The sequence below is a fragment of the Camelus bactrianus genome, chromosome 15 (genome assembly GCF_048773025.1).
Source record: "Camelus bactrianus isolate YW-2024 breed Bactrian camel chromosome 15, ASM4877302v1, whole genome shotgun sequence".
In the NCBI taxonomy this organism is placed as follows: Eukaryota; Metazoa; Chordata; class Mammalia; order Artiodactyla; family Camelidae; genus Camelus; species Camelus bactrianus.
Genome location: NC_133553.1, coordinates 24,702,290 through 24,728,257, shown reverse-complemented (window position 1 = coordinate 24,728,257; position 25,968 = coordinate 24,702,290). Strand labels below are relative to the sequence as shown.

The 25,968-nt window shown below is 41.2% G+C and overlaps 2 protein-coding genes across 5 annotated transcripts in view; one reads left to right on the top strand and one right to left on the bottom strand.

Moving 5' to 3' along the window:
* SMC6 (structural maintenance of chromosomes 6) overlaps positions 1-20,753 on the top strand; it is a 74,760-nt gene extending 54,007 nt beyond the window's left edge. The window contains exons 23-28 of one of the 4 annotated variants that reach the window (XM_074341695.1): positions 1,311-1,436; positions 1,953-2,058; positions 8,213-8,365; positions 11,505-11,602; positions 13,055-13,186; positions 19,301-20,753. In XM_074341695.1, coding sequence (XP_074197796.1) covers positions 1,311-1,436; positions 1,953-2,058; positions 8,213-8,365; positions 11,505-11,602; positions 13,055-13,157 — 586 coding nt within the window. In that variant the 3' untranslated portion in view covers positions 13,158-13,186; positions 19,301-20,753. Of the gene's footprint in view, positions 1-1,310; positions 1,437-1,952; positions 2,059-8,212; positions 8,366-11,504; positions 11,603-12,504; positions 13,016-13,054; positions 14,142-14,823; positions 15,134-19,300 lie in introns of those variants that run through there. The other 3 variants (XM_074341694.1, XM_074341693.1, XM_074341692.1) reach the window with 3 other exon arrangements.
* A 747-nt stretch (positions 20,754-21,500) lies between these two features.
* The window catches only part of VSNL1 (visinin like 1), a 100,859-nt gene continuing 96,391 nt past the window's right edge, over positions 21,501-25,968 (bottom strand). The window contains exon 4 of the mRNA XM_010947353.3: positions 21,501-22,496. Within this exon, the coding sequence (XP_010945655.1) occupies positions 22,299-22,496 (198 nt within the window). The 3' untranslated portion in view covers positions 21,501-22,298. The remainder of the gene's footprint in view (positions 22,497-25,968) is intronic.

Below are 25,968 nucleotides of genomic sequence, written 5' to 3'. Positions count from 1 at the left end.
CTGAGTATCTATTTATGATGATACTGGTCTGTCAAGTTCTGTAACTTATCAGAATGTCAAATTCTGTGATCCTCTCCTTGCATGTGCGGTCCTTTTTAAAAAATATGTAGATTTGAGTCTAACTTCTTAAAAGTTTTCTTTTGTTTTACTTTTAAATATTGTCTGTCCTGTTGTTAGTTTTCTTTTTTGAGGTCTTCGGTTATACATATGTTGCATATCCCTTGTCTTCTGTAGTTTGTCCAACCATTTTATCTGTTTTGTTTTTTTCTTGTTTTGTTTGCTTTTCTCGTTTCTGATCTCTGTGTTTGCCCATGTGTCATCTTGTTTTGTCTTCATATCTTTGTTTTTGGGGGTTTTGTTTTGGTTTTTGTCTGCACTTCCCTGCCGCTGTCTTGGATTCTGCAGGTTCTTGCTTTTCCTCCTCTTGTCTGGTTGTCACTTTCTGTTGTTTACCCGTCTGTTAGCTTTGATTTCTTTGATTTATCTATTCTTTCAGTTCTTTGATGTCGGCTTGAGATACTCCTTCGTGGTAGCACTTGTCTCATGTTTTGTTTTAATTTAAGGTGTTTAACTGCAGTTTTAATCTGCTTTATGACAACGTTGTTCCAATAAGTTTTCTTTCTAGGGAGAGTTTATCTGCTCTTTTCAATTCTTTTTTTCCCATAAATGTCTCTGTATGGATGCTTTGTGCCTTTTTTGTTACTCGTTTTTTTAATTGGTTGGATTTTCCTGGACTGGACATTTGAAGGAGGATGGGATGTGTAACAGAGCCTTGGCTGGAGTTTGCTCTTCACACGTTGTCAGGATCTTTCTCTCCGTTGCTACAGCAAGGAGCTGTCACCCTCCATGGTAGCACTTCTGAGTAGCCGTGTCTCCCCTGCCTCTGTGACCTCGTTTTGTTCAGACTGGGGCTGGAGTGACGCTAATGCTCACCCTGTGTTCTTCTGTTCCCGCCTTGGCATCTTTCACTAAGGGGAACATGTCTTCCACTCTGATCCTGTCCTTTTTAGAAGGCCTGTATGTGCTGAAATTCTCTTAAGATCTGCCACTCTGGGCCCCACTTGGGCACTTTCTTCATCACCTTTCTCTGCCTTTTCTAGGCTTGGACTTTGCTTCTGCCCAACCCTGCTAACAGCTCTCCCAGGCAGGGCAGCACACTCTCAGTGTATTTTGTCTGGAGATTTCTGAAATCTGCTATTGCCAGGCCCCCTCAGCACTTCCTGTTCATCCCTATTAAATATATAGTTGAGACTTTACGTGATGTTTCATTGAATGGCATTTATTTACTTAATATTTTGTTTATAAAATAGGCAGTATCAAGAAGCAAGAGAAACCTATCTTGATCTGGATAACAAAGTAAGGACTTTAAAAAGGTTTATTAAATTACTGGAAGAAATAATGACTCATAGATTTAAAACATATCAACAGTTTAGAAGGTAAGTGCATTAAAAAATATTATCGTGTATATTTTTGGTTTTTCTTTGCTTTCACATTCTCCCTTATAAATAATAAAATTAAATTAAAAGAACTTTCCTGATTCAATTAGAAAAGATGGTTGGTGAGATCCTGTAACTGAATGAGAATTCTGGATTTGAAGGGACTTTTATAGTGAGCTTATCTAATTTTATCACACTCCCACTAGCACGAGTGGAATATAAATTAGTTGAATGATTGATACATTCACATGGACTGGCTGTAACATAGTAGCTTTTATTTTTTGTGGGATAACATCTTTATTCATTTTATAAATGTTTATTCACTATAAAAGGAAACGAAGTGGTAAAAATGTAAAGTCATGGGCAAAAATCACCAAAAATTTCACCTGTTAACTGTGCACCATTGTTAGCATCTTGGCATATTTTCGTCTGGTCTTATGTGCTGATTTAGAGATGCTAAATGTACAATTCTGTATCCCTGTATTCTGTCTAATGGGCCCAATTTCTTTTTTCAAGGTGTTTGACTTTACGATGCAAATTGTACTTTGACAACTTATTATCTCAGCGGGCCTATTGTGGAAAAATGAATTTTGACCACAAGAATGAAACTCTTAGTATATCAGTAAGTATCTTAACTCTTTGCATGTGATCCTGAGGAGAGTTAGCTGCTGCATTTCTCTGCGTGATATACTGATAAGCTTTAACCTGTTGTCATTGGACAACAAAAGAACTTATTATCAAGTTAAAGATAGCCCTTGTCAAAGTTTTGAATATTAAATTGGTTTTACTAACTAAAGCTGCGATTTTAGCTTATTTTTTTCCCCAGACAACCACAGTATTTTCTTATGATAATAATTAGGAATTTTATTTTCAATGACCAATGTTTACTTTCTCTTTTTACTCCACTGGTCCTTTTTTAAAATTCGTACAGCATTTTAAATTATGTGGCACATTATGTAAAGACCATATTCTCCATCTCACTATAGGAAGCCAAGAAAGAATTTCTTAAAAGAATGTTTGACCCCACGTAATTATCTTTGTGCTATTAGTTTTGGAAGGCGTCTCTAGATAGCCTCTTTCCGATAAACGAAGCCACCACTTTCAACTTTGTGGAGTCTGTGTGTGTGGACTCTTTCATAGTCACGTGCATTCAAGGACGGAGTGTGGGATACAGTGTTAAAATTTTTAGTCAGGAGGTCAAGAGCAACTACCCACTCTGAATAATTGGGGCAAACTTTTCAAATATTGGCTTATTACTACTCTTAGTTGCCATAAATTTTATTGTTTCATTTTAATACTTAAAGTAGTGATTTGCAATACATACATACAACAAAGGACTCATCTAAAAAATTTTAATAATAATAATAATTAAGAAAAAGAATGGCAATGCACTTAAAAATGGTTAAGTCAGGAACTCCATTAATTCACCAAGTGGTGAACAGGCACAAGAAAAAGTGCTCAGTATCACTAGTCATCAAAGAAACACAGATTTATACCATAGTGAATTACTGTCACACTCCTGTTAGTGTGACCAGAATAAACAAGACTGATGCTACCTATGTGGTGAAGGGTGGACTTGGAACTCACACCTTGTAGTGGGCGTATAATTTGGTACAACTAACTTAGAAACCTGTTTTAAGGGTCTATTAAAGCAATTCCACTTTTCAGAACTCTTCAAAAACTAGTAAAATTCATCTACTATGATTAAAGTCGGAATAGTGGTTCCCCTCTAGGGGCTGGTGGTGGCAGGAGAGGACGCAGGGACTCTGCTGCGATGCTGGACGTGTTCTGTCTTGACCTGAGTCCATTACCTGGCTGTGTGTGTACATGGGTGTGTGCGTGTGTGTGTATATGTCAGAATTACTGAGCTGAACCTTAAGCTGTGTGTCCTTTACTGTGATAAATTACACTCTGATAAAAATGAAAAAAAGCAGAAAGTATTAGTTGTTTGGATAATATATTCCCAAAGCTATAATTAATTGTACAAGACAACTGAAACTAGGCTTTCTAACATTATCATCCCTGTTATTCAAAAGACTGTTATTTCTCTAAGAATCTTTCAGTTATCTAGTCTTCATTTTACAAATAAGAAAACTGAGACTGAAGCCCCGTGATAAGTTTACTAATAGACCAGGGATAAAAGTTAGATCTCCATAATTTATCTGGGGCTTCATTCATTAGAATGATACAAAACGTGGTTTGGGAGCAAGACTGCATCCTATTAGTTTTCACTTTCATGTAGGATTTTTTGTGTGTGTTTAGTTGGTTTCTTTAGCTTTTTACTGCTTATGTGTTAATGTTGCTTTTTCATTTGGATTTCCATAGAGGATTCAGACTTCAGAAGATAAGCATAAAATTCCAATGTATGTTTAAATTCAGAATGTTTTATAACCCTTAGAAGATAAGAAAATAAGTGGATGCTCACTTGAGAACCACATAATTTTTCATACAGTGTTCTGGAAAATATGTGAAGCTATGTGTCTGTCCAAACACGTGCTAAAACTGGCTGGTGCCCTGGTTTTTCACCTTGAGTGCATATATGTATATCTACAATTCTGTCAACATGAAATAGAACTCCTTCCAATGTTACTTGTACTGTCTTCTCAGGAAATTATATGAAAGCATTATCTAACTAATTTTAGTTTTGTTCCCATGAGCACTTGTTTAGTAAAGAGAAATTGTTAACAGAGAATTTATGTATTTAAGTTCATTGCTGCTGCTGTTCTTTGGCCAGCAGGGGCCTCTTTAAGTTGGTCCTGTGTCCTTTTTACATTCAGTAATTACTTTTAAAGCAGTTTAACCACTAGATGTCACTGTAATTCAAGTAGCAAGATTATCTTAGCACTTATGAATGTTTGACAAAAAGAAATGAAGAAAACAGTACTATTTACAGTAGCACCAAAAACAATAAAATACTTAAGAATAAATTTAACACTGAAAACTTAAGACATTGATGAGAGAAACTGAAGAAGACACAAATAAATGGAAAGGTAACCCTTGTCCGTAGATTAGAAGAATTAATATTGTTAAAATGTCCGTGCTGTCCAAAGCTACCTATAAATTCAGTACAATCTCTGTGTAGATTCCAAAGGCATTGTTCACAGAAAGAAAACCAAATCCTAAAGTTTGTATGGAATTTTAAAGATCTCTAATAGCTAAAGCAGTCTTGAGGGAAAAACAACAAGTTTGAGGCATTACATTTCCTGATTTTAAGCTATGTTACAAAGCTCTAGTAATCAAAACAGTATGCTGTTGGCATAAAAATAGACACATAGACCAATGGAGCAGAATGGAAGGAGCCCTGAAATAAACCGATGCATATATGGCAAACTAATACTTGACTAAGGAGCCAAGAATATACAGTAGAGAAAGAATTGTTTCTTTGATAAATTGTGTTGGGAAAACTGGATATCCATGTACAAAGGAATGAAACTGGACCCCCTATCTTACACCTCTCCAAAAAAACTCAAAACAGATTAAAACCTTAAATAGGCTTCTTGAAATCATAAAACTGCTAGAGGAAAACATGAAGAAGGAGCTCCTTGACATTGGTCTTGGCACTGATTTTTTTGGATTTGACACCAAAAGCACAAGTGACTAAAGCGAAAATGAGTAAGTGTAACTATATTAAACTAAAAAGCTTTTGCACAGCAAAAGAAACTGTAAAACAGACAGCCCACAGAATGGGAGAAAATATTTGCAAATCGTGTGTCTGATAAGGAGTTAATATCCGAACTACATAAGGAACTCATACATCTCAATAGCCAAAACTGAACAATCCAGTTAGAAAATTGGCAAAGAACCTGCATAGACATTTTTCCAAAGACAAATGGCCAGCAGGTGCCTGGAAAGGGGCTCGACATCACTAGTCATCAGCAAAACCACAACGAGGTATCACTTTACACCTGTTAGAATGGCTGTTATCCAAAGGAGCAGAGAAAACAAATGCTGGCAAGGATGTGGAGAAAAGGGAATGTTTGTGCACTGTCCCTGTACCAAACTGGTACAACCACTATGGAAAACAGTACCTCAGTTCCTCAACAGATTAAAAATAGAACTACCATATGATTCAGTAGTTCCACTTCTGGATATATATCCAGAGGATACAAAGTTACTGTCTCAAAGAGATATCTGCACCCCCATGTTCATGCAGCATTATTTGCAATAGCCAAGACATAGAAACAGCCTAAGTGTCTGATGAATGGATAAAGAAAATGTGGTGTGTGTTTATACATACATGTGTGCATATCTATGGATACCCACACGTACATAAAATAGAATCTTATTCAGCCGTAAGAAAAAGGAAATCCTGCCATATGTAACAATGTGAATAAACCATGATGGTATTATGCTAAGTGAAATAAGTCAGACAGAGAAAGACAAATACTGCATGATCTCACTTACATGTGGAATCTAAAAAAGCCAAACTCCCAATCCAAGAGCATGGAATATCTTTCCATTTTTTAAAGTCTTCTTTAATTTCCTTCATCAATGGTTTATAGTTTTCTGTGTATAATTCTTTCACCTCCTTGGTTAGATTTATTCCCAGATATTTTATTACTTTGGGTGCTATTTTAAAGGGGATTGTTTCTTTACTTTCTTCTTCTGTTGATTTATCGTTAGTGTAAAGAAATGCAACTGATTTTTGAATGTTAATTTTGTAACCTGCTACCTTGCTGAATTCTTCAATCAGCTCTAGTAGCTTTTGTGTGGACCTTTTAGGGTTTTCTATATATAGTAACATGTCATCAGCATATAATGACACTTTTACCTCTTCTTTTCCAATTTGGATCCCTTTTATTTCTTTCTCTTGCCTGACTGCTGTGGCTAGGACTTCCAGGACTATGTTGAATAGGAGTGGTGATAGTGGGCATCCTTGTCTTGTCCCAGATTTTAGTGGGAAGCTTTTGAGTTTTTCACCATTGAGTACTATGCTAGCTGTAGATTTGTCATATATAGCTTTTATTATGTTGAGATATGTTCCCTCTATACCCACTTTGGTGAGAGTTTTTATCATAAATGGGTGTTGAATTTTATCAAATGCTTTTTCTGCATCGATTGAGATGATCATGTGGTTTTTGTCCTTTCTCTTGTTGATGTGATATATTACACTGATTGATTTGCATATGTTGAACCAGCCTTGTGTCCCTGGGACGAACCCCACTTGGTCATGATGTATAATCTTTTTTATGTGTTGTTGGATTCTATTTGCTAAAATTTTGGTGAGGATTTTGGCGTCTATGTTCATCAGTGATATTGGCCTATAATTCTCTTTTTTTGTAGTGTCTTTGCCTGGTTTTGGTATCAGGGTGATGGTGGCTTCATAGAATGAGTTTGGGAGTATTCCCTCCTTTTCAATCGTCCGGAAGAGTTTGAGAAGGACTGGTATGAGTTCTTCTTTGTATGTTTGGTAGAATTCCCCGGTGAAGCTGTCCGGTCCTGGACTTTTATGAGATCGCTCATATGTGGAATCTAAAAAACAAAAACAACAAACAAACAAACAAAAACAAAGCGTAAATAAAGGACAGAAATAAACTCATAGACAGAGAATACAGACTTGTGGTTACCAGGGGGGTGGAGGGTGGGAAGGGATAGACTGGGATTTCAAAATTGTAGAATAGACTACACTGTATAGCACAGGGAAATATACACAAAATGTTATGATAACTCACAGAGAAAAAAATGTGACAATGAGTGTGTATATGTCCATGAATAACTGAAAAATTGTGCTGAACACTGGAATTTGACACAACATTGTAAAATGATTATAAATCAATAAAAAATGTTAAAAAAAAATAAAAAATAAAAAAGCCAAACTCATGGGAGCAGGAGAATGGTTGCCGGGATGAAGGAGTAGGGGAACGAGTGAAGGCTGACACAGGATACAGGGTATTTAAGATGAACAGATCCTTTCCTATGTTTACTTCTAGGAGTTTCATGCTTTCAAGCCTTCTGTTAAGTCTTTAATCCATTTCAAGTTAATTTTTGTGAGTGGGGCCCAGTTTCATTCCAGTTTTCCCAACTTAGTTTATTGAAGAGACTAACCTTTCCTAATAACATATTCTTGGCTCCTTTGTCAGATATTAGTTGGCTTTATCTGTATGTGTTTATTTGTGTGTTGTCAGTCCATTCCATTGGTCTGTGTATCTTTTTATGCCAGTACAAATACTGTATTGTATACTTGAAAGTTGCTCAGAGAGTAGATTTCAAATATTCTCACCACCAAAAAAAAGAAAGAAAGAAACTGAGTTGATGGATATGCTAACCTTATTGTGGTAATCATTTCGCAGTATATACATGTATCAAATCGACGTGTTGTATGCCTTAAAGTTGTACAATGTTAAATGTCAATTTTATCTCAGTAAAGCTAGGGAGAGAGAAAAAAAAACTGTAACAGCTTTAGGAAGACTAATGTAGTTTGAATTATTTTGATCGCTAACATTTGCCTAACAATTTTATTGTACTTTTATTATTAAACCTTTTATTATTTTATTACTTTTATTATTAAACCTTCAGAATTTTGGTATGTTAGATCTGGTTATGGTGAGAAAATGTTTTCCATTTGGTTCTCTCAAAATAAAACAGAAACCACCATTATACAGCTCACTGCTGTACTGTAAAATATTTTAAATGGAATAGATATTTCCACACCACTAAATGATTTTGTTATCTTTTTTTTTAAACTATGAATCCATTTTTTCTAATGCTAGCCAACCTTTTTTGTAAAGAATTTAATGTTTCTTTTCTATACTTTGTTTTTTATTACCTCATTCAAGGTTCAGCCTGGAGAGGGAAATAAAGCCGCTTTCAACGACATGAGGGCCTTATCTGGAGGTGAACGTTCTTTTTCCACGGTTTGCTTCATTCTTTCTCTGTGGTCCATTGCTGAATCTCCTTTCAGATGCCTGGATGAGTTTGATGTCTACATGGTAGTGTTAACTTTTAAATTCTCTAATTTTTTTTTTTTTAGTTTAATGTGTATTTGAAAAGGAAGCAACTGATTGTCTAGTTTTATCCCTAACAAAAAAGAGCCTTTAGCCTGTGACAAGTAGAAGAGAACTAAAGACACCCTGTTCTCTCCCTTGCTGACATGCCACACCGGTAGGGACCCCATCCTGGGTTTCAGCCTATTCCCTAGTTTATTTCCATCTTCTGTTTTAACACAGAATTCTGAGCAGTTCACCGCCCTGGCCGTGACTCACTCTCGCCACCATTTCTTCTCTCCCTTCCTTCACAGCCACGTTTTTAAAAGAGCAGTGTATATGACACAAGGGAGCAAGAACATTTGACTTTAAAGTTTAAAAACTTAAGATTGAGACCTGTCTCTGTGACTTGGACAAAGTACCTGTCCTCTCTGGGCCTCAGTGTCTGCCTCTGTGAAGTCAGATGGCTAACCTCCCTGCCTCGCAGGGTAGTAGTGAGGCGCATGAGGTCTTGTGTGTCATGTACTCACTGTGGCGTGGACACACAGTAAGTCTCCCCAAATCAGCCGTCAATCTCTTTACCTCTCCGTGCTTCATTCTTTACTAACTCCACTGTAATCTGGGTTCAGACTACAATACTGCAGCAAAACTTGGTTAGGAAATATCATAAATGAGCTTTGATTCTTTGAAGTATTTGGCACTACAGAGTGATCTTCCATCTCCTAAACTGTGTCTTCTTACTGCCTCTTCGTTCTCGACCTGCCAATCCACCTGCCCTAATTTGGGTGCCCTTAAACATTTGAGGCCTTTGTTTTTTATAGTGTTGTTAATTTTCCTGGGTACCATATCCTACCTACTCCACACCTCCTCCCCCCACACCCTCCCACAGTCTACAGTCTCCTACTGACATTTGGATACCTACCAGCTCTAAGTATCTCACTCCGACATCTCTCTTGCCCTGTAGGCCCATCTGCCCAGCCTCCTGTTAGACACCATCTAGTGAACAACCCACTTCTTGAACTCAGCATGTCTGAGACTGAGTTTGTTTTCCACTCAAAGCCTTTCTTTTCATAAGTTCCTCTCCTTGGTTAGTGGCAAATTCCCATCACCAACCCAGCACCTACTGCTCAACCGGTGATTCATCTGTGATTCTTTCCTTGTTATTCACACAGTAAGTCCGACCTCTGTTCCTCTTTTAAAATATCTCCCTGGTCTCTCCCATCTGCTCCTTCCTGTCACGTCTCCTGTCTTCACCTCTTGCTTATTGTAATCGTTTCCTGTCCAGACTCCCAGACTTCAGTCCTGCTCCTTCTCCTTTCTCCTTCACCATCTTGCCAGGTTTATCTTTTCTAAAATAAACCTGATTGTGGTCACTGACTTGTTTAAAAGTCTCTGGTGGTCAGTTATTCTGTGTTTGATAAATGTTTGCTTCTGTAGGGCGTGAGCTCCTTCACGGTACATCATATCCGCCTACTTTTTCAGTGGGATTAAGCTATTTGTGGTTTTCCAAACACTGAACCTCTGCCCTTTGTGCATCACATCCATGTCACACTCCGACTCACCTTTCAAGACTCAGTTCAGATGTCACCTTTATGTCACCTTCATGACCACCACCCTGTCAGGCAGGATTAGGGACTTTTTAGAGCTTCCTCAGCCCTACTTTACATCAACTCATACAATTATATTATTTTTATACTTTATAGTATAAAGTATTACATGTATACATATTATTATATATATTATATATATTTCATTCTGTTGCAGTCCCCTATTTTCATGTCTGAATCACCCACCAAATTGTAAACTTTTTGAAATTATCAATTATTTCTTAATATATTTCTGCCTCCTAATGCCTAGCCCATAAATGACGTTTAGAAAATGCTTATTTGTGAATCAGGATTCGTACTTGTCAGTGCTGTATAATCCTTCAGTGTTTTTTTCCCTGTGGTGTCATAGCTGAAGATTAGTTAGAAATTCCTCTGAGAATTGGCTTCAAAGCTAATTCACAAATCATAGAAGATCATTGTTCTTTCCATGCAGCATTTTTGTTCAGAATGCCATTATGCAGTCTTATCACCCATTTTATTTGTCACATTTAATTCTGAACAATTTCTTTCTCTTTCAGAAACTTAGAGGTTCTTAATCAAAATGGCATTTTGCCTTATTGAAATTATTCAGAAAAGTGTACCCAACTTTGAAGAACAATCCAAAGGAAATGAATAAATTTTTTTGCTGCATTGGCAGCTCTGTTATTACTCAATGATAGATAGGCTTTCCTAGGGCAGTGTTTTGAAAGGACAGTGTTCAGTTGGGGCAAGCTCTGGTTACTTTTAATTTTAAGTTAGGTTGCTTTACAGATATGCCTAATGGAAGAATTTATAGAATGAGAGCCACTGAGCAGTGTAGCCAGGATGCAGGTCCCCTGTCTGCCTCGGGAGCCTGAGTTCTAAGCCGCCATGCTGTACTGTCACACGTGCTTTCATTTGTCTGTGTTTTCGAATTTCAGGAGTTTTCAGGGGGTGGGTACTTTGATGTTTAGCTTTTTCTGTTTTTTAACTCAGATTAATTTATTTAGCATCAAAACCTGTTATTACCAAGCATTTTTTCTTACACACTGATGTGCTTATTTAACTTACTTTAAAGATTCAATTGAGAGATTAGTGTATAAATTTAAATTGGCTCACATTGTACAAGTTGTAGAAGATGACGGGGACAGAGTTTTTAAAGCAGCTTAAAATCATTGAGGGAAAATTTGACAGAGTAAATTTGAAACTAGTCACTTTTGATACCTTTCTCCTGAGTAATTATACTATTATTTTATATATTAGATTCATTCCATAACATCTAGTTGTATCTTCTGACTATTTTCTGATTATTTTAATTGTTAAGTATATTTGAGGCAGGGAGCTATACTTACAAATACTTTTGACTATAGAAATTACATGGAAGATATCTATATTTTCGGGTTTTTTTCCCCTAATAATTTTAGATATCTTCCCCTGTGCGTATGAATTGCTTGGCCGCATAGATAAGATATGGATGATCTCTAGATAAAAATCCAGGAGTTTGTAACAGCCAGCAGGACGCTGCTTTCCCAGGGACGTGATTGACATGGCAGCACTCTGACTTCTGCCTTGTTCCCCAGGACATGGTCAACCGGAGAATCGCGATGGACATGATCCTCAAGATGGCAGATTCCCAGCGCTTCAGACAGTTTATCTTGCTTACCCCTCAAAGCATGAGGTAATGAGGTAACTTTTTAAAACTCTCTGTGAATACACACACACACATATATATATGTGTGTGTGTGTGTATATATATATATATATGTATGTATGTAAGTATATAAAAGGGGACAAGAAAGCTTTTATATTCTTTATTTTAAAAGTGCAAATGCATAAATGACCAGTAAAAAGAAAAATTAGCCTCTAAACTAGTTCTACAGATTTAAGGTAGTTTTTCCTTATGAGATATTTAAATTTTTATTTGGGTTATCTCCCTTCCATAACAGGGGCAATTTTATTTGAATATGATTGTTGACTTGTTAATATTTCTACTTTGAATCTACTCTTCTGTGGTTGTCATGACCAACTAATATAAGTTAATTTTGTAATTCTACTTAGACTAAAGAAACAGTTTATGATTTCCCTAGTCTCTACTCTTTTCCTGGTGACTTACAGGTACCAGTCTTTCTAAATTAAGAACTCTACTCTGCTGTCAGTCAGCACTTAATGGGTACCTCCGAGGTGTCAGGCTCTGTGTCACTTACAGTTGCTGTTCTGTCTCTAACGTGGTCACTTGATCATATGGGGGTTTACATTTGTGACTGAAAATGCTCAGGTGACTCCTTCCTGGCTAGACAAGAGGAGTAAGAGGTAGAAACAGCTGAAACATAAATCTCCTTCATTTCTTCTTCCTTTAAACTGAAAAGCCGTGGTATGTAGCAGGAAGTCAGTTTTCCAAAATGAAAACAACTTAATTCCTTATTGCAAATGATATTTCTCCTAGAATTTCAGATGCTAACATATTCCCCCTATTAGCAGATCACAGCCATTTAGACATACTTTCATGATGTAGTATTAGAATTTCATCTGACGCAGAAAATTTTTCTTGGAAGTTGGAGTAACTAACTTTGCTTCCTCTAGTTCACTTCCATCAAGTAAACTGATTAGGATTCTTCGAATGTCTGACCCTGAAAGAGGACAAACCACGTTGCCTTTCCGGCCTGTGTCGCAAGAGGAAGAAGAAGACCGGAGTTGATCTGTGACCCAGTGCGCCATGTCCTCGTGCTGAAAGATTTGTAAAGGGAAGAACATTCAGGACGATTTGAGGAAATAAAATGAAATTGAAGATACTCTAAAATAAACTCCTTTATGTATCTGACCACAATAAAACATGTAAATAAGCCTAGGAGACCAACCACAACCAGCAATTTTAAATTACTGTTGCTTTACTTTGAAAAAATCAATTTCACAGTACTGGTTTTAAATCTTTTTAAGTTTGTTTGTTTTTTATTTTAACCATCTACTTTTATAGATTCTTTTTCAGAAGTAAAATTTTGTACATATGTACATGTACATATCTGTTTAGTTTGGGTTCATTTCTATAGTATTTTGTAAGAATTAAAATAAAAGTTTGAGCACCTGGTTATATTTAGTTTTGCTTTTCCAGAATATTACTTTATTCTCATTGCAGGGGGTGGAGCAGCGCACAGGCGGGCTGTGGACAGGGACCAGCTTACAGTGGATTTATTGTCTGCTTTTTGCTTATTAATGAGGAGGGACCTACACAGGACTGAAAAAAACTTTGGTCAAAATCTCTGCACAGGTAATTTTTAACCCTAGAGATACAACTACAGATTTGGACTGTAGTTTAAATTACTGTGTTTTGTCACATTTAAGATGCTCTCTGTTTACGGGGCACTTTCTCAGAGTACTAAACACTGCCAGCTCTGACACAGTGCCTTTCAATCCCTGAACCATCGTCCACCCAACTAAATGTTGGAACTGGATTATGGCATGTGTGCACCCTGACCTGAAGCGTGCCTGCCTGCTTTCTCGTCCCTCAGTTTGCAGTCCAAGGCCTCTCAAGTTCTAGCTCGGCTGGGAGGCCAGAGGGACTGTGCAGTGCAGGCTGAGGAGAAGGGGTAAAGCTGGGGTGGAGGGCGGCTCCCCCTGGAGCAGAGAAGTAGCTGGGAGCCAAAGGCCCAGCTGCTGGTGGGGAGCTGATGTCAGTTACAGGACACAGCCTGATTAGCGCTGTTAAAAAGTCTGCTTCTTAGAATGATAAATATAGCCTGTCGTAAGCAATGGTGTTTAAGAACTTTTTTTTTTAAGAAAACATGGATAAACTACTGCCTATGTTTGATACTAAGATTATTGCTAACCTTTTTAAAAAGATGTGGATGTCCAACAAGAAAAATTCCCTATATTGTTAGCAATAAATATTTATGAAATTGAAAAGGAAGTATTTTAAGAAAAAGGCAGTATTTTAAAAGCAGCGGCATTATTACTGAGAAAAACTGGGGTTTGTGTTTGCTTTTGGTGGTGGGAGGGAGTCTAATTTAGTCTTAAGTTGAGATAAATTGGCAAAGGAAAAGTCCAAAAACTTGTGCGTTTCTATTCTGAGAATTTACAGAAAGAGGAAATATGTGCCGAATGTTTTAAACACCCCCCCACTAACCATACAAAGTCTGATTTTTTTAAAGTTACATTTATAACTCATTTGTATCAAAGCTATTTTAACATACATGTGCTTTTTCAAATAAAAAAATGAAGTAGAATATACCAAATGCATAAACTTTTATTAGCTAAATAATTTCAGTGTCTGAATTTTTGTGATAGTTTTTGAGCGTTACGGTTCTTAATACAGAATGGGAAATAGAATCCTCAGGTATCCAAGCAGTTTGTTGAGTTGAAGGTTATTCATTGCTTTGGGCTCACAGTTTTGGTTTCAACTATTATAAGTGAAAATATCTTCAGTTATTATTCTAATTGATACTAACATTAATTAGAATAAAAAATTGTCTTTTTGAAATACGTGTAACTTTTAAAAATAAAACTTTAAGTTTATATGTATTTAGGGTCATGCTTTTGTAAATTGGGGAAGGTAGTATTAATTGACAAAACCAAACCTCTTCAGGAGTAGTAACTTGAATGCCTCATACAGAGAGGACTTTTCGCCACCGGTTCGTCATCGGGGCAGCTATGCCTGGACTGAGTCATGAAGTCCAGGGAAGCAAGGAAGAAATGCCTCCTTGGATTCTTAAATCCTACCTTCTCGGATCTTTTGGGGTGGACATGATTAAAAATTATTCTCAAAATGACGTATGTGATTAGTGCTAGTAAACGAGGATGTAAAGGCATTGCATTCTTAAATATTTTCCGTATTTTCCCTTCCCTTCCTCCCATCCCCTGGTTCTTTTTTGCATGTCTTCAAAATGTCTGGGCTGTTTATTTATGGAGACCAAAATGCTTCAATTCTGTGTAAGAAACTGTTGGCTGGGACTCACGCTGGATCAGAATTGTTGCCAACTGTGATTGAAAACCAAGGAATCCAGAACGTCTGATTGAGTTTTCCTGAGTACAAATTAGATGTCGTACAATTGAGCATGTTCTGAGTCGGTCACTTTCTGCTTTGATTTGTTTCCTCATCTACATAGTGCCTGCACTTTGCCTAATGCAGATTTTTCAGAAGAATTGGTTTGAAACTTCAAGTTCTGAAAGTTTAAACAGTTACTGATATTTCATGACTTGAACTAAATGCCTGTGGACTTGAAGATACATCAAAATATTCTGTAATAGGAACACAGTTTGTTCTTTAAGAGTGGATATAAATTAGCTATTTCTTTGAGTCAGCAAATGAAATTTTCTTAATTATATATAATATTGATGCCTAGCCTGTTGCATTTTGGCTAGGGCAGCAGATAGAGTCCATAGAAACTAAAGCGGCCTGAGAATATCATTAAGCTTAAGGGGGCTTTTGTTGCCTAATTTCTTCTCAGTTTAAGGATGGAGAGGTTAATTCAGTAACATGGTTACGTTCCTGCCATGTGCTAGGAACTGTTTTAAGCACTGAGAATCCTACTGTAATACAAAATCTGCCTTTGTGGAGCTTAAAGTCTGGTTAGAGTAACATCATACCATGTATTTCAGATTATGGTCATTGCTACAGAAAATAATAAAGCGGGGTAAGGAGTTGAGAGCAGAGGGGAGAGTATATTGGATGTGGTGTTAAGGAAAGACTTTGCAGAAGGTCACGTTTAAGCAGAGGCCTGAAGCAAGTGAGAGAAGAGCTAAGGAGAGATACCCAGGGTCGATGGTTCCGGGCAGAGCGCAGAGGCCTAAGGGTGAGAATGAACATGTCCAAGACTCTTACGGCCAGTGTTGATGAGCGTGGTGAGCACGAGGTGAGGTTCAGAGGCAGACAGAAAAGTGAGATTGTTCGAGGTGTCAGGCAGGTGTTCACACTTGGTCTGGGAAGTATTTTCACAGCGCCCCTGTGGCAGCTGTGCGAACAGGTTAGGATTAGAGTGGGGCAGACATGGAAAAGGCAGGCGGTCTGGAGGCTTCTGCGGTGATCCAGGGAAGAGCATGGTAACTTGGACTAGAGAGGTTGGAGAGAGAAGCGTTCAGATTTGAAATCCAGAGGCGGTGGGACTTGCTGATGAGAATACAGTCGACCCGTGAACAACGTGGGGGTCAGGAGCAACGACCCTCCGAGCAGAAATCCACATGGGATTTATCGTTGGCCCTCCATCCATATCCGCTCTTCCTCGGGGTCTCCCCTTGTACACACGTGGATCCGGTAGCACTGTAGTCTTTACTACTGAAAAAAACCCGCCTGACCTGTGCCGTTCAGATCCGTGTTCGAGGGTCAGCTGTTCTGTGGAGTTGTGAGAGGGGTCGAGGATGACTGGCCTGGGCCTGGGGCCTCAAACACGGGGTGAGTCATGGTGTCCGTCGCAGAGCAAGGGGAGGCACGGGGGTGCAGCAGAGCGGTGCGCGGCTCGGGTAGCAGCAGAGCAGCTGGTGCCAGCAGGTGCCACCTGAGATAGCTAGTTAGTTAATCAGGTATTTAATGGGTTACTTTGTGTTGGTAAATGTAAGAACTTGAAAAACAGTAACATAAGGTATGAGTCTAGAGAGCTATATTTTGCCTACAAAATGCTGGGAAAAACCCAAATCATGTGCCCAAAGTGGGAAACTTAATTGCTTATACAAAAGGACCTAAGGGAACAGTGTCATTTTATTTAGAAGCTCTCATTGACTATCATTTTCTCACTAAACCCCTACACATCCTATGCCGTAAGGCTCTCTGAAGACGTCTGTTTAAGCGTGTGTTTTACTTCCTGACATGGTTTCCAAAGGCGTGGAGGAAATAAGCATCTGGCCTCTTGGAGAAAGTGGTTCATACTATTCATCTAGAGACTGATCCTGAGTGAAGGAATTGCAGGGGAAATGAAGCCTGAAAACAAAACGATTCCCTTTTAAAGGCAGTTTAGAGTTATTTAAGAAATGAGAGGGAATATGAAAACCTAGGACTTCTAAATGCAGTTAGAGTTCAGACTAGAATAAAAGAAGACATCTGGGGGCATTTTCCTCTCAGAACAGCAGCAGGTGTTAAAGAGCCAATTAACATGGAAATTAAAATAGCTGAGTGTAAGCTAGAACCAGCCGAACCCAGGCGCACGTGAGTGATTAGAGCATGCCCGTCGCTGGTCCCTTCTGAAGGAAGCGCTGAGGCTGGGAGGGATGCTGAGGTCCGTGAGGATCCCCGTTGCTGAGGGATGAACCCTTTAAACCCTTTATAGGATTAACACACCCTTCAGATCATGGCTCACCTTCATCACTGGCCCGTGCAGTGCATATTTATTTCCTTTTACCTTCTTTCTTCATTCCCTATGGCAGACTGTATTTTCTGAAGATGACCACAACAGATCTCTTCCATGCTCTTCCAAAACCTTGCCTTGCAGAGTCCGATTCCCTTCCTAAACAGATTTGTATCTCACTTACAACCAATAGAGTGCAATAGAAATGACCCTGTAACTTCTGAGGCTAAGTCAGAAAAAGCAATGAAAAGAAAAGGGAGCCCCACCTTGGCCTCTAGAACATTCACGCTGCATCACTGTCCTGTCTTGGAAGCAGCTGGACTTCCCTGAGGCCGCTACACAGTGAGGAAGCCTAAACTAAATTAGCCTGCATGGGGAAACCATGCAGAGAAGCTTGGGGACCACATGAAGAGAGATGCCCAGCCACCCCCAGCTGCTCCCACCGCCCCCGACGTGCCCTCATCTCACTACAACCGCATGAGACCTCCCCAGCCAGGGGGACCTCCCACTGCCCAATGGAGTCCCTCCTGAAATTCTGGCCCAAACAACCATGAGAGATAATACAATAACTGTCATTTCAAGCCACTGAGTTTTGGGATGATCTGCCACATAGCATTAGTAACAATCAGATTTTGGTACCTGAAGGGAGCACCCAATTAAAAAATAAATCTAAGCCACATGGCGCTGGCTGGAAGGAACTTGAGGGCTAGGTTCACAAACACATGCATCCAAAGGGCCTTGAAGATGCTAGTGGAAGCCTACAGGGCCTTGCGAAGAGCGTGAGCAGACACTTACAGGGTCTCAAGGATGCTCTTGGTGACGCTAAAAGAAAGTCGCTAAAAGAAAGTAAGGAAAATGCTATTGCAAAGAAGAAAGAGCAGAGGACCCTTGTTACACAGTGGTGGAAAGTTGGCCCTGCTGATGCCGTGGTAACCTGGAAAGCAGGAAATGCACCTAATAAACTGGTGATCTAGCTGAAGAGGTGTCTGGGCAGAACGTGACAAGCGCCCCATGGCTTCTTGCTGCCTTTGACAAAATGTGAGGAGGGGAGAGGGACTGGTTACGTATAGAGGAGCCAGGCTTCAGTGCAAAATTAAATCCAGGGTAGAACCGTAGGATCCTTAGTTAGGACCGCAGAGAGATCTGAAGCAGTGCTTTTAGACCCTTTCAAGCCCTTTTCCAGGGGCCTGACTTTCTGGTCCTCTCCATTAGACAGCAGCCTTCTAAGACTTAGGAGTGTGTTCCTTAGCAGTCACACAAGGAGCCCTGTCTAATTGAGTGGATTTTATAAGTTGATACATTAAAAACCCATAAGATTTTTTAAATACTTGTATCAACTTAGACTGAAAGAGGTTGTACAAAATGAAAAGGTTTTGTACTTCTAGACTTTTATGGGCCGCAGTAGGCAGAGAAAACTACTCGAGTACAAACACAGACTACATTTTTTATGAAAAAGGAAGGCCAGCTCAGAGGGTAGAAACAAGAACACAAAAGGCAGAGCCACAAGCCATGGAGAACAACCCGCACAGGGCAGGCCTGGGCCCTGATTAACCCAGAAACACAAGACGTCCCCAGGTGGTTTCAGATTTGCTGTGGACCAGACTGCCGTGCGCTTTCCATTGCACCTTTTTTGAAAGTGTCCCTACTGCAGTCACGCTTTGCCTGTTCCAACACTCTGCGTTGCGTAAGGGCCGGGGAGAGGGGCAGTAATTAGCCACTGGATTCACAGGCCTTTGGATCAAAAAGAATGGTACTCGATGGGCTAACGAACCACATCTGAGGAGCCTTTCAATGATGAGGTTTGGGGCCTCAAGCCTGACCCCAAAGTCACAGTGTTATGAGAACTTTGTGGTTGCTTGGGAGGGGGGGTGAACACGTTCTGTATGTGGAAGAGATGTGAATTGTGGCTACAAGGTGAACTGCGACCGACTGTTTTCCAAAGATGTGGCAACCACATCTCTCCTGTCACATGTAGTTTAAGAACATTGCCCTTCCTATCAAGACATAGAGTCTAATTCCCTTCTTGACTATGGATAGGTTTGTGCGAGTGCTACTTCATGACTCCTGGGGCTAGGTCAGAAAGCACTATGAAACTTCCAGCTTCTTTGCAGGAATACTTGTGCTGGAGGCCTGAACCCCCACGTGAGCTGCATGCCTGCTCCTAAGCCGCCGTGCTGGGAGGAAGCGCAAACCAGCCCAAGTGAAGGAGCCCTGAGGCTGGAAGAAGAGCAGTGCCCTGTCAGCTCCCAGCTGCTCCCGGGACCTGTTTCAGCTCAGCGACCACACGACTGCAGCTGAGAGACCCCAGGCCCGAGTCATCCAGGTGAACCCTCCTCAAGTCCCTGACCCACAGAAGCCAGGGGAAAGCCGCTGCATTTAGGGATGGGACGTCGTGGTGCAGTAGTAACTCAAGCAGTGCCACTGCCACTCACCCCCGGGCAGCAATTCTCTTGTAATATTTCCTTTTATGTGCTTTTGGTGTTCTCCTGTGAGAGAATGTATTGTTCATTTATATATGTTATACTGTGCAGTAAATTTTCTTTTTTCCCCCTTTCAGCATTTTAAAAACACATGCATGTTGCTGCGTATACATCGGTCTGTTGCTCCCAGTGGACGCGTGGTCCGCCTTAGGATGCGTCCACCACTTCTTACCTACCTGGTCCTCTAGTAATGGACCACTAGGTGGCCTCCAGTTGCCACACCAGAAACAGTTGTCACGGACATCCTGGGACAAGTCCCCTTACAGCCCTCTGAGAGCTTCCTGGGTAACACACCCAGGAGTCAGAGGGCAGCTGTGCACTCATCCTCACCAGTACTGCTGGACTGCCCTCGGGGTCCTGCCCCGGGCTACACCAGCAAGCAGTGAGGACCAAAACAAGCAAACAACAAGATGTTCTCTTGTGGCCCACTTCTCCATTTTATGTACTTATTTACCAGTGAGACTGCTGGAGGGTCTGTTTCTCAGAAGGGCCCCAAATACGCACGTGGCTCACTCCCTTCCCTCAGGTCTTACATCAGTGTCTCCCAACCAGCCCGGAGCAAGTAGCCCCTGCTGCACCCCATCCCTCTCCACCCCTCTTCGCTTGCTGTGCTTTGCTTCATGGTTCTCACATTTGTGTGTGTGTGTGTTCAGCTATTGTCTGTCTCCCCACTAGGAATGGTGCCGGGTGCACAGTAGGTAGGTGATCAGTGAGGATCATGCATTGCCCATGGCTGGACTTAACTGAGTGCCTTTCTAAGGAGGCTCCCCAGCTCCTCCCCTCACCCCACCCTCACTTCGTCAGAGGAGAGAATTATCAGAGGCACTGAACATCCCATCTCTCCCTGCCTCCACCTCGGACTCACCAAGCACAGGGGTTAAGGGCACTCGAGACCGTTCTCTCTGTGGGCAAAGTCTGGTTCTACTAGGGAGGGTTTCAGGTACCGTCTGTGTCCTGAGTGTTTGTGGGGAGGTTTGCTTGCTCCCGGTTTCCTGTCGAATGGGAGAATGGAGTCATCAGCCCTGGTCTCTGGTCCCATTTAATGATCCTAAGACAGAAAAAGGAAGAGTATTTAGGAAAAAAAAAAAAAAGGTGCTCCATGTAAAGTGAGTAATTTAGCAATGAACTGTGAACTGTCTGATACTGTAACTGCTATCTACATATGGCAAATTAAATTTAATTAAAATAAAATGAAAAATGCAGTTGTCAGTCACACCAGCTAAGCCTGAAGTGCTCAACAGCCTCACGTAGCCAGTGCAGGCACAGACGTTTCCATCATCATGGAAAGTTGTGCTGGACAGTGCTGTAGAAAGTAACCCGGCTCCTCCGGACTCGTTCTGAAAATGCAAACCCACCTCCAGGGTTCTTGATGGAACCTCTCTGCCTTCCTTCGTCAAGCTTGAAAGGCTCAGAATTCTGTTCCATTGTTAAAACAACTTTTGATTAGGAGAAACGGAGGTCTGCTTTCCTCCTGGCTCCTTCTGAGAATGCATCTCAGCCTGTGTCCTCCACGTGGTCGTGCAGAAGGTAACGTGTGCTTAGCACCACGGTCACACTGAGATAACATTTATGGCCATATGATGAGTGTTTTTTGAGAACGAGCACATTTTATGATGTTTCATTTAAATCCTACATGCTGCATTAACTGTCTGTCTTCTGAGGGCCAGGAGGAAGCATCGGGAAGTCGTTTTTGCCCTTTGGTTGTCATCAGTTCTTCAAATTCCCAGGCTGCATGTTTAAAGGCAGATTTAATAAGTTGTTGCTCCTGACCCTTGATGATTCTGAACACCTATTTCAAATTTAAAAATTATGAAATAACTGAGGGAAAAAGTCAAATGTTATAAATTTATTTGGGACATCGATTGCCACCTCTTTGGAAGTCTTTGAAAATTCAAGCAGAAATCAATACACATCCATCTTTTTTTTTTTTTTACTTTCAATAAATAATATCTTTGTGTATATGTATATATAGATAGATATACTTAATTAATGAGTCATTTAGCAGGGTTTTGAAGTTTTATACTGCATTAATTCCAACATAGCTCTTTCCAGATCGGTAGGATGCAAATGAGGTAAGAATTAAGGCAAACCTAAAAGGCATGCAAATGTCGTACATTTATATTCACTGATAACACAAGCTCTTGTGTGTGGACCGCACAGAGAGGCCAAGGGCCCCTCCGCGTGTCTGTCCAGTACTATTTTACAGGAGAATGGTGACACAACTTATAATTAGGTTACATTATCGTGGGGGTCTCAGTGCTACTAACATTATGTAATCAAGGAGACGCAAGCATTAGCAGAACATGAACAAGAAATCATATAACTCTTTGCAGCACATTTCTGCCCAGGCTTTGGAGGAGGAGAATTCTTTTTTCTTTTTTTTTAATGAAATGATATTACACATATCACATTGTGGCAGGTTGTTTGTTTGTTTTGTAATATATGCTTTTAAAATTCATTAGCAAATGACATTCTCATGCACACAAGTGTTTCAAACACAAGAAGCAAGTCCATTTATAGGTAGTCCAAGCAATATTTGTGTGTGTGTGTGTGTGTGTGTGTGTGTGTGATAGCTGCAGACCGAATGGAACGTTGAGATTTCTGTGCAGTCCGTCGTGATGACCTCCGCTCATTTCTGAATGTCGCACTGCAGAAGTAGTACGATGGAAGGGTCGCTCTTCGCAGCTTCTTTGAATTCATCCAGTGTAATCTGGTCATCTTTGTTCTTATCCATCTTGCTGAAAATCTTGTCTACTCGCTGCTCGGGTGTGAGGCCATCCTCATTCATTTTCATCATGATCACTGTGCCCACCATTTTGTAGATTGCCTTGGGAAAACAAGAAACAGGCCATAAAGTCCTCCCACAGTAGGTCACAGAATTTAAATTTCCTTCAAAGGACTCCTTAAATGGTTTTAAATAAGAGAGTGATGTCATCAAATCCATGTGAATCTCATGACCAATGGGATAGAGAAGAATTTTGTGTGACTCCCAGGTTCCTGGCTGGGGAAAGTGAGTAGAAAGAATAGTGGTGAGATTGAGAAAAATGAAATAGGAGCAGGTGCAGGGAGGAAAATGATGAGTTCAGCTCAAACCTTCTGAGTTTGAGGTGCAGACGACGGTCAATAAGCACGACTCCTTAGAGATTTAGGGAGGATGAAGTGTGGGCCCCACTCATAAGGAATCTACAATCTGTTAAGAAAGCAAACAAGGTGGACCAGTAAAGTTTAGCCCTGAAAGAGGGCAGTGTAGGGAGAACTGTGAATCAAGGACTCTGTTCATAAGCTAAAGAACAGAGTTGGAAGATTCCATTGTCCAGTTCAATTAAGTGTGCACAATTAGTTCCCAAATGGGAATGAAAGGTAGAAACAAGTCTCTTTCTTAGGAAAATGCCTTAAAAAATTAAATGCCCATCTAAGCAAAGACTTACAGGTGAACATTATTACATACCTTACATAGCAGCATTATTAATAATAGCCAAAAAGTGGTAACAGCACAATTGCCTATCAACTGGTAAACAGATAAAATACGACATTTCTGTACAACTGAATATGATTTTAGCAGCAAAAAGGAATGATAAATGCTACAACACAGCTAAACCCTAGCCCCAAAAGCCAGATATAAAAGGCTGTACATACATAGTGTATGATTCCATTTACATGAAATGTCCAGAAAGACAAATCCATAGAGGCAAAGCAGAAGGGAAGGTACCTGTGTCTGGGGGTACAAATGGGCATGAGGGATCTTACTGGGAGAATTAAACTGTTCCAGAATAAGATTATGGTGATGGTTGCGAACTTTGGCAAGTTTATAAAAATCTTTGAATTGCATAGCTAAAACACGTGAATTTATGGTCTGTTAATTATAACTCAATAAAGTTTTGAAGAATGCCAATTAGAATACACCACTAACAAGTGTTTCCTTTAACAAGTAAAATGTCTACTGAGATAAAATATTTTTTGCTTGCTCACTTTTGTAAATAGATTGTGTTGATTTACAGTGAAAAAAAAATCTATGACATCTGACTTTAAAAGAAGCAGACTGTTGACATTTCATTTGATGGACAGTTGGTAGAAGGGGTCTGGATTAGCCTAGAATCCTGAGCAGTGTATGAGGGAAAAGAAGAGATGCCTGGACTTTAAAAACAAGACAGACGGGGTCAGCCGCAAGTAAGCTGCCACTTTCACTCTGGCCTTTGAAGGGTGAAACGAAAAGGGCTTAAAGGAGGTGATAGGTGGGAAGGCCGCCAGCAAGACAAATGCACTGTTGATGAAGTCACGGCAAAAAGAAAAGTAAACACAGAGAGTCCACCCTGGACCTCATCTAATAGCTCTGAACACGGCTGGGAATCCTTAACCGCATCTGAAATGCAGCCCTGCAATCTGCACCATAAACAGGACAACCAAGAAAGGACGTTCCCGATGCAGACTCTTCCACCGAACACCAGCGCAGGTCGAGAGCACGTCAGACTCAGGACTAAATATGAACCTGCTCCCTGACGGATCTTAAGGAACCCCTGTCGGCCCCTGGCATGGATCACAATGTTTATCACTGTCTTCTCTGAAGATGGGATATGTCTCACGTGTGCTTTCCTAGGAAGAAATGACTGTCTCAGGTATTCTCGTTATTCAACCAAAAGCTAAGGACCCATTAGGCCTGTGTACAACACTGCGGGGCAGATGTCCTGTGCTTCCCTGGGGCGCGTGGCCCCTGGTGTCCCCTCCGGCCACTGGCCTCCCTCATCAAGGCACCCGCCTTGCTCTGCTGTCACTGCCTGTTCTCTCGTGTGGACACAGGCCCTCGGGTCAGCCAGCTCCTCCAGGGTGGGCACATGTGTCTTTTCACATCTGTCTCCACCGCTTTGCCGGGAGGCTGGCACCAACAGAGAGGCTGACTGCAGGCTACAGGAGCCCAGAGGGTGGTGGAGAACCCTGCGGTGAAGTAGGCCAAGACAGCTTCTTGGACGCGGCGAGATAACCTAGACCTCGAAGGAGAAAAGGACTCAGATGGGCCCAGAGCCCTGAAAGACATCCAGGTGAAAAGCATGGTGGGAGCAAAAGTGGCCAGAAGTGCATGTGCAAGGGTGAGGGGCCTGGGATGGACAGTGAGTCTGGAGCAGAGGAGACACGGAAGCAAACGGGTGTCGGCTGGACCAGCTGTCAGAGAGCTGTGCGCCTGTGCACGGAGGAACTGCTCTGTAGACTTTAGATCAAGTGAACGAGCAGCTCCTGAAGCACAGGGATGCTGTGAAGACTGCATCAGTTATTGACCTGCTGGTCCTGAAAAGGTGGCTCAGCAAAGCGGAACCTGGAGGCAGGAAAGTGTGCCAGGGCACGGGTGCCAAGGGCCAGGAGCTGGTGAAATCACTGGAGGGGGACATGGGGAGCCACACGCAGAGGGAGCAGGATGGGGGATGCGGCTGGAGAGAAGGAAAGAAGCTGGGAGTTGAGGTGGATGATAGTTCCAAGGGATACAGAGCCTGAGAGATAACTGCCATTTACTGAGCATTTCCTACATGACAGGAAGTGTGCCGGGTTCTCTGCAGACCATCTCACTTAACCCTGACCATGGGCTTGGAGGATAGGTTTTATTTGCTTAATTTTTTCACGAAGACATTGAGGCTTTGGTGCACAAAGCCCCACAGCCAGGAAGCAGCATACCAGGTCTGACTCTTAAAGCTCCCCTTGCTGCCGTTGCGTCTTCCAGTTTACTTGGGAAGGCAAGTGGGTACCAAATGGAGAGAAGGAACTAAAGGTACTGAGAGATGACGGGCAGGCAGGGCTCCAGAGGCGCAGCACGGAGCCGGGAGCTGCCCCAGGGGAGGAGAGTGAGCGTAGCTTGGGGGGCACCTGGGGGACTGGGCCACTTGGGTTTTGGCTCCTGTTTCTTGCCATCAGCCCCTAGTTGTCATCTGGGGATCCACCCTCCCTGCGTCTCAGCCCTGTGGTCTGGACGGGGCCTCACCCCAGCTCAGGATGGAATGCTTGGCTCTTGCGTGTGGCAAGTGGTGCATTTCCCTCTGGGGTCACACTGGTTGGTGCAGAGGTGAGCACACAGGCTGAGACAGTCAGCCAGTGAAAAGGCATCGATTCACTCATCAGCAGTTGAGTGCCTGCCAGTTTCCAGGTCTCTTCTAGGTGCTAGGGAAATGGCAGTGAGCGAACAGAGTCCTCTCCCCACAGAGCTTGTGTTATGTAAGGTTATCTGGGGCCGTGATAAATGCTGTGACAAAAAAACACATGTTGGTTAGGGGTTAGACTGCACCGGTGGGCACTGTGTGGGGAGGGCAGCGCAGGAAGGC